Here is a 9,355-nt window from a genome sequence, read left to right on the forward strand (position 1 = left end):
GTTTATCGGCCAGGCTGGCACAATAAACTATCTCAGAAACCAAGTTTAATTTAAACGAATCAGAAGCAGAATAAAACCAGCATCTTCAAATATAATGCTATTAGTGCTACCTAGAGGAGACCTGGTGGCTTCCTGCAAGCTCAGGGGCTCAACACCACCGGCTGCTCTGCAGGAGAAAGACAAGACATTCTACGCCCAGAAGGAGAGACAGTCTTAGAAACCCACAGGGGAAATCCTACCCGGTCCTATCGCGTGCTGCTATGGGTTGGAGTCTACTCAATGGCAATGAGTTTGGATTTTGGGGTGTTATTTGGGCGTTCTGGTGGCACTGTGGCTAAAACATTTGACTTCCAACCAAAAGGTCAGTGTTCGAAGCCCATCAGCCACAGTACGGGGGAAAGATGTGGCAACCCGTTTCCATAAAGATTATAACCTTGGAAACCCCACGAGTCAGTTCTACAGACCCCACAACCCCATAACGTCGCTAGAGTAGAAGCAACTCAACGGCAGATTTCCGTTGTTGTTGTTCTAAAGCCATTTGCGGAAATGTTTTCATGCATTGGGATCATGTGATATATTGCGAAAAGCGGAAGGCCAAAATGAGTATTCTTTTAGGAGAAAAAAAATGTAAATTGAGGGCAAATCATGTCTCTTCAGACAATGCAAAAAATGGTTGATCTTTTTATTTTTAATGTGACTTTTCCCCCCTTTGTCTCTGTTTAAGGCGCTCTCCTTTTTGAGAAGATTCTGTGTGACATTCCCAGCATTCCACATAAGATACACACTTTCATTTCATCCACCTCTCAGTGGTAAGGCTGTAGGTTCAATAGGATGGCCTTAAGGGACAGCACTGGCATATTTTTATGATTGTCAGGTTCATCCACATCTCCCTGGAGTTGAATCGACTGTCATGTGATTAGCCAGAGGTCCTGTCGCATGCCCACGTTAATGTCATCATCTCGTCTCCTCGCCTTGCTGGCTCCCAGTACTTCTCTGCAGGGCAGTGCTTGCTGCCTGGTCTGCAAGCTTCCCCCTCGGCTGCTTCCTTTCTCCACAGCAGTCAGCGGAGGTGCCTTCCCAGGCCGCTCTGTTGAGTGGCTGGAAGCTGTGGGTGAGATAGTGGGAGGCAAGCTGCAGGACTGTCCAGGATTCTCCTACCTCGGAGTACAGAATCACTGGCTAGGAACTCGGGCCTCACAGGAGGAGGGCCTGCCATAGTTGCGCCAGCTGACCAGTGTGGTCAAGGAGGCCATTCTAAGCCTCCAGCTCAGGTGGGCTTTAGCCCCTTTCTTACTGCCATTGAGTGGATTCCATTGTATTACGGATCCTATAGGACAGAATAGAATCCACCCCTGGGGGTTTCTGAGGCTGTAAATCTTATGGTAGTAGAAAGCCTCATCTTTCTTCCACAGAGTGGCTGGTGGTTTTGAACTGCTAACCTTTCTGTTAGCAGCGTGGCATGTAATCACTGTGCCACCAGGGCTCCTCAGTAGTGATGAAAATTTACCCTCTGGGTATTATAGTCCAGGTTAGATTTTGGGATTAGCAGCATCTTCACATGTTTCAACTTCTCTGCTCCTTGCTTCACTTGATGAACATACCTTATGGGATGCTAGCAATTAGGTTCTAACTACTGTTAGTAGTAGTTAGTAGTACTAACTGCTGATGAGCAGGACAGATGAGGTGGCCTTACCCCCGGGGAGCTGATTACCTAACAGGGAGATAGGCATTAGACAAGTAATAACACAAATTTCACATTGCACCACGTATGCTTATATAATTGTTATGGAAGTTAAATTAGCCTCTGCTCCGTGAAGGCAGGGCACAGTGCATTTTGGCAAGAACAAGGGCCACCAGGAAAATCAGATGATGTTCCCCACCTGCAAGCACTATCCCAGGATATCCCGGGACTATCCCAAGAGCTCTCATGGTTAAGACATCTTAAGCATTTGGGGTTTTCCCCCCTTAGCACTCTGATGGGTCTCTGTGGGGGACCGTCCTGTGCCTTATCGGATGTTCAGTAACCTGCCCGCTTGTATTCAATAGAATCTAGTGTCACCCATTCCTCTTGCATAATAAGAAGCAAAGCTGTCTACCCCCGTGGTTAAATATCCCCCACAAGGCAAAATCACACTACCCCACCCCAAGTTTAGGACCACTGCCCCATAAACTCCCCATGTGCCTTTTGGAGCTCCCCAGTTACACTTCTGGAAGAGGGGATCAAAATCCCTCAAATCTTCTGATGTTGAGTGAGCATGATAACACGCAAACCCTACGACATCCCATTGTGCTCCAAATCGCCCATAGAAGACGTCCTAATTCCTGAGCCAGACCCATGAGGCCCTTCATGATTTGTCCCCTGATTAACAATCTCCTGGGGTGTGTGGTGACTTCCGAGTTGGGTTGCTAACTACAGGATTGTAGGATCAAGCCCACCAACTGCCCTATGGGAGACTGATGAGGTTCTGAGCTCCTTAAAGAGTTCCAGCCTCGGAAGCCCACAGGGGCAGTTACAATCTCAGAAGGACAGTCTTAGAAACCCACAGGAGCAATGCTCCTCTGTCCCCAGGTCGCTGAGTCAGAATGGACTGGGTGGCCATGGACTTTGAACAATCCAGCCATGGGGCTGGGCTACCAGATGGAAGCTTGGAGACTAGCATCCACCCAGGGGTGCCTCGGAAGATAGGCCTGGCGATCCATCCTCCAATAGCCACCAGTGCAGGTCCTGTGGGCACTGCTCAACTCTGACTCACGTGAGCTCGCCATGAGACAGAACAGACTGGACGGCAAGTGGTGAAGTGCAGCCAGCACTATCTCCCAGGACCCTCCTCTCCTCTCCTCCTTCCTAAATCTCTCTCTCTCCTCTCTGCCTGGATGGCCCTTTTCTTTCTGTGTCTGTGAGGAATTCCCCCACATCCTTTATGCTTTCACAGAGGGGCTGCCTAATAGAAAATGTGTGGACCCCACACTCTCACAGGAAAATCTCCAGGGAGACCTTCCACCCCAAGGCCCCTACTACCTGTCTTCCCCATGGATGGGAGGCCAGCCTCTCCTCTGGCTCCCCTTTCCTTGGGAGAGTAGCTCTTCCTGAGCTCCTGCAACCTGCAGGGGCTCAGTTGCCATTGCCCACCTCTCTTGGGACCACAGCCCTTGTCTGTGTCTGTAGAGTCATGAGGATGACTTCTGAGTGTCCCTCCCCATGCCCCCGGGCTACTCCAGCCACAGATCATGGCCAGGATGCTGTTTCCTTTTACTGGCCTCTGGGAATATCCCTCTCCCCCTTTTAGAACACAATTATACTTTAAAAACAATGTTTTCTGGAGATGTACAATCTGTTAGACACCAACCCAGAAACCACCTACACACCCTGGCATGGCTGCTGGCTGCGCTCAGGGCGGCTTTGCCTCCAAGTTGACGAGGCCCAATAGTCTCCAAGCCTTACCCAGGGCCACTGCAGCCACGTTGAGCCCTGCTTAATTACTATACACGCACGCACACGCACACACACACACACCTATGCATGCACAAATACATACATGCATACGTATTTCTGTGTATATGTATTTCTGTATGTGTGCTCACAAACACACCTACACAAAAGACACACACGCACACACACACCTATGCATACACAAATACATACATGCATACATATTTCTGTGTATATGTATTTCTGTATGTGTGCTCACAAACACACCTACACAAAAGACACGTGCGCCCACACATACACAACACACTCATATGCACACACATAGACACATGCACTCATAAGCATACACACAAACACTCCTATGCACACACCACACACACAATAAACACACGTGTGCGCACATACACTCACTCACACATACACACATGACCTCATCCATACGCCCTCATCCAGAATAAACACCCTCCACATACACACGTGCATGCATATGCACATATACATATGCAATAAACACCACCCCCAATGCAGGTGTGCAATCCTGTGCCCACTTACCCACATACACACATGCATTCATATGCACACACTGATGCACACTAAACACTGCCCCCCCCACACACACACACATACACATTTTCCTCTTCCTCCCACAACAGACAGAACTCTGCTTCTCCAGCAGGTGAAGCCAGCTCATCTTCTCTGACTGGTGACTGGGTGTCCGAGGAGCTGGGGACAGAGTCCAAGGCCACCCTCTCTCCCAGATGCTCAGCATCTCCGTCCCTCCAGGAAGTCCCCCAGGACTCAGCTCTCCAGTCCCAGCTAATGACGGCCGCTGAGCATTTCCCTAAGAACAGCCTGGATCATTCAAGTGAGTTCCCGAGTCTGCTTGTTTCCTAACGTGAGCTTTGCCCTACCCAATGAGTTCTTCCTTTTGGGATCTGGGAAGGACTTGGTGAGAGAGGACACTGGAGTGGGCACCCCCTGTGCTGGCAGGTGTCTCTGTATCTCTTCTTGAAGTCTCCCAGAGTCCTGAAGAGACATGGCAAAACGGTAGGTGCTGGCACAGCCAGATATTGGGTCCTCGACATCATGATAGAAATAAAAAGATAAGAAAGCCTTCTTTATTTGGAACAAAGCTGGAGAAGCTCTTGTCCCTTAATCTCTGGTTTGCCCGTTGCTGATGCCTCAGGGTGGGGACAAGGTACAACAGGGGCTGACAGTGCACTCCGCCACCAACTCATCCAAGGCCCAGCCCAGCTCATTCCCCGAATCGTCAGCTGTGACTCTGGCACAGTTGACCAAACCCTCTGAAGCTCAGCTCCTTCCATGGTTCCTACCGTTGAACAAGGGAGGCCCGGTGACACGAAAGTTCAGCGCTCAATCAAACGATGGCCGTTCAAACCCACCCGGGGCTCTGAGGAAGAAAAGACCTGTTGGTCTGTGCCTATAAAGACTACAGTTTAGAAAACCCCCCCGAGGAATGTGTTACCCTGTGACCTGTGAGCCAGCATCACCTGGAGGGACTTACAAACAATGGCCACCTTTTGATGACTCCATAATTCACAATATGCAGCACGACAGACAGTACATCCCAAATAGCCAATACGTGGGAGATGATTGTATCATAAGACTGCTTTTCATGGGGAAAACTGGAAAAGGTGGCGAGGTGACTTCCCAGGGAAAATGCACAGGGGCCATCAACACAGAGGGAAGCCTGCTGGTGGAGTGGTGCTTACGTTCTTGGCTGCTAACTAAACGGTTTGTAGTTTTGGCCCACCAGCCAGAAAGCTGTGGCAGTGTGCTTCTATAATGATGTCAGCCCTGGACATGCATGCCATGGGAGCTATGAGCTCCTAGGGGGTAATGGGCTTTGGGGTTTCATCAACAAGGACCAGGAAGCCAATGACCCCAATCTCATCAGTGTTGCAGTTTCCTGGGAGATACAGGGAGAGGAAACAGCCATTGCTGCACAGAGTGAACAGGACACTGATGAGGGAAGCAGGCGGTATCATGGGAATAGAGAGAGGGACTGGCTAAAAGTCAGGGCAGAATTGAAGCAATCAAAGCCCCAAACCCAAACCCTACTATCATGGAGTCCATTCCGATTCACGGGGAAACTTCTAGAACAGAGTAGAAACACCCTCATTGGGCTTCCAAGAATGTAAATCTTTACTGGAGCAGACAGATTGCCTCAACTGTCTCTCTACGAGCAGGTGGTAGGTTCAAACCACTGACTTTGCTAGTAGTAAGTAGCCCAGTGCTTACCTCACTGAGCCACTAGCTCTCCATCAGTGCTAACAGATACCTACCAAGTAAAAGGCAACAAAAGGAAGCAGCATCGATGAGCCAATTGTGCAAACTCACACAACTTGGATCTCTGTGGAACTTGGATTTAAGCCCAGTCCCATTCGGCATCCATGTCTAGGGATCTCCAAAGCTTTTTTCCAAGCTGGATGAGTTCTATGAGGAGAAAACACGTTTTGGAAGGATGGCTGGCTGTTCGTCCGAACCCACAACCACTAACTCAGTCCTCGGGAGACACAGGAGACGGACATAGCAGCGGCATCCTTCGCGACGCCTTCAGTTGGCGTCGCCATCCTTGTGTGTTCCACCGCACGGCGAGTCAGGTGGGCCATTAGCAGATCCCATGCTCATGGCAGGCAGAGCAAAAATAAACACAGGCGCGGGACGTAGCCATTCCAAATTCTGAACAACTGTTGCAGAATCGAGAGTTTGAAGCGCTTGGCAGAGATTCGGCTGGCGTCTGTTCATACTTTCCTGTAGATCGCCATCTGAGCATCGTGAAGCCAGCTCGATTTCTTCTAGGTCATGAGAGTGCCACTGGCAACCCCCGGCTTACCTGTGTGAGGCATCATGAACTCAACCCCCGACTTACCTGTGTGAGGCACCATGAACTCAACCCCCGACTTACCTGTGTGAGGCACCATGAACTCAACCCCCGACTTACCTGTGTGAGGCACCATGAATTCAACCCCCGACTTACCTGTGTGAGGCACCATGAACTCAACCCCCGACTTACCTGTGTGAGGCACCATGAAGTCAATCCCCGACTTACCTGTGTGAGGCACGATGAACTCAACCCCCGACTTACCTGTGTGAGGCACCATGAACTCTACTGAAGGCCTCCATCTTTAAAAGTGATTTGTGTCTTTGTACGTATGCAGAGATGTATGAAAATAGATCCGTGCAATATTTCCAATGCCCAAAGACAAACGGAGGCTGGCTTTATAAAGATACCGAGATGCTGTTGTTGTTGGATGCCGTTGAAGAGGCTCTGACCCATAGCGACCCGATGCACAGCAGAACCCAACACTGCCAGACCCGGGCCGCCTCACAGTCATCCTCGTGTTTCAGCCGATCACCATCATTGCAGCCACGGGTCAGCCCATCTCGTCACGGGCATTCTTCTTTTTCACTGCCCCTTGACTTTACCAAGGAAATGGTCCTTCTCCGGGACTGGTCTCCCTTGACTGACAATAAAATGAGGAAACCACTCTCCTCTGCCATCGAGGCAATTCTGACGCATGGCGGGCGACACTGTGGGACAGGGTAGACCTGCCCCTGTGGGTTTCTGAGACTGTGACTCTTTACTGGAGTCAAAAGCCTCGTCTTTCTCACACGGAATGGCTGGTGGCTTTGAACTGCTGACCTCGAGGATCACGGCCCAGCACATAAATGCTGTGCCCCCAGGGCTCCTTGGGATAGAGGTGCTCTGCTTATATAAGAAACAACTGACAGTGGGGTCACTGCTGTAAGTCGGGGACTACCTAGACTCACAGGCTCATGATTGGTTCAACTTCTGCAGTTTTAAGAAGCTTGTACAGTGGAAGAATTGAGGTCCCCACTACTATGGCTCTATCCACTGAAAGAATTTACTGCCAGCAAAGAATGTGTCAAGGGCAAGCAGTCTGTTCTATACGTTTTCCTGTTCAGCCTCCAGAGATTCTCAATAGACAGTGTTTCTATTCGTCCCCCTCCTCAATGTCAGACATAACTTTATCTTCCAGCTGCACATGCTTTATAAATCTTGTCCCTGGCACCTTCCAGTGGTGCGTGACCTTGGATAAGTTTCCCCATTTCTCTGAGTCTTGGTCTTTTCATCTACAGAACTGAGATACTGGAACCTGCTACTTCCCGGGCTGTTGTCCCAAGGAAATGAATGCATGGGAGAAAGCTCTTTGTCAATGATAAGGCAATCATCGACAAATTGCAGGCATTGTTATCTAAACCGCCGCTGTCACTGCCACCACCATCATCAAGATGAGAGTTAGATTTCTGACATTAGCACTAATTCTATACAACATTTTCCCAACGTTCAAGCAAAAGCCCAAAGCCCACACGGTCTAAGTAGCATAATTAGGATAATTTATTTCTCAGCGATGGAGGGAACTTATCTTGACAAATGTGTCTAATGAATGGCCCCGTGCAGCTTTTAAGTAATTCGATCCTATTACTTATGACAGTGCTTGGGATGGCGTAAGAGCCTAGCAGAGAAGTTTCTGCATAACGTTTGTTGCTCCAAGATAACTGAGTCCCCTGTGATTTCTAATCTATTTCACTTTATTTCTTCCTATTAGAAACCCATTTTCTGCAAGAAGCCTCCTTCCAAGCCATCCTGTTGGCTGCCTGTCTCATCTTTTCTGCATGTGCCAGGTAACTCAGAGATAATCACGGTGCAGCGGTTACTTTTGGATGAGCAGAGCCGTGGTTGGTTGATGGATTCGTTGTGTCCACAAAGCAGGGTCGGTAGCTTCACCATTGGGATGTAGTCACTTGTCTGACCATGAGAAGGGCCCTTCTTTCTGTGTCACCTCCTCCCACTGTCTCACAGAGCCTGGGTCCAGCATGTCCTGCCTCGTTCCACATCTCAAGAGACTCCTTGCACAGATCCGGTGGAAACACCCTAGCCTGGAATTCAAGGACACTGAAAGTCACTATTAGGAACGTGGTGTCCTCACCAGGACTCTGCTTTCCTTTGCGTTTTTATACAATAATACGAGCTCTTTGTTCCAGGGAAGTCCGCTCAGCAGCTCAGAGCACAGAATATGCATGTCTGATTAGAGGAATTTCCTGTTCCCCCTTCTGCGGACACCCCACCTCCCCCTGCCTTTCTGTTTGGTCTTTGCCCAAGTCTCAGTAGAGTGATAGAGTTCTAAGCTGCCTGCTCCTGCCTCAGGGCCTTTGCACTCGCTGTTGACTGTGTCTTGGCCAGTTTTCTCCAAATACTCTGAATCATAAACCCCAAAACTCACCATCATTGAGTAGATGCTGACCCTTAGCGGCCCTATAGGGCAGGGGAGAACTGGCCCTGCGGGTTTCTGAGACCGTAGCTCTTTACAGTAGTAGAAAGCCTCCTCTTTCTCCCACACTCGCAGCTAGGATGCCCTCACTGCCGTCTGGAATCTGCTCAGAGGCCACGGCGGCAGGGAAAGCTCAAGAAGCACCTTGGTTGCAGCGCACACCAGTTGCGCCCCCCACGCTTGACGGCACACTTCCCTGCCATGCCTCCCAGCATGAGGCATCTCCTTTGTTCATTTGCTTAAAGCTCATGGTCCACCTGGTGCTCCTGGGATGCGACCTCCGTCAGAGAGGAGACACCACAGGTCCCCTTCACTTAGGAACCCTATGTCCGAGCGTTACTGACAACCTGCTGAATCAATGACTCAGGGGGCATGGCACTGTGCCAAGGTTCTGTGGTCCTCCCACCGAATTCACCAAATGCTGCTTGCTCTCAAGACATGCTCTTCCGAGCCAACCCACCCAGAACCGACTCCAGAGAGCTTTTTAATTTCCCCCTTAAAAATCCCAAGTTTTTTTTTCTTTTCCTTTTTAAATTTTTATTCAGTTTCTCTTTTTAATCATTTTATTGGGGGCTTGTACAATTCTTATCACAATCCATACATACAT

At 49.6% G+C, this 9,355-nt stretch overlaps 1 protein-coding gene across 2 annotated transcripts in view; it reads left to right on the plus strand.

Annotated features, from left to right (window-relative positions):
* Positions 1-9,355, plus strand: part of TMEM71 (transmembrane protein 71) — a 32,799-nt gene that overhangs the window by 14,646 nt on the left and 8,798 nt on the right. For both annotated transcript variants that reach the window (XM_045287370.1, XM_045287371.1), the window contains exons 6-7: positions 4,104-4,295; positions 8,026-8,101. In XM_045287370.1, coding sequence (XP_045143305.1) covers positions 4,104-4,295; positions 8,026-8,101 — 268 coding nt within the window. The remainder of the gene's footprint in view (positions 1-4,103; positions 4,296-8,025; positions 8,102-9,355) is intronic.

This window comes from Echinops telfairi, unplaced genomic scaffold (assembly GCF_000313985.2).
Source record: "Echinops telfairi isolate 266 unplaced genomic scaffold, ASM31398v2 ScPeMD7_1;HRSCAF=3_0, whole genome shotgun sequence".
NCBI lineage: Eukaryota > Metazoa > Chordata > Mammalia > Afrosoricida > Tenrecidae > Echinops > Echinops telfairi.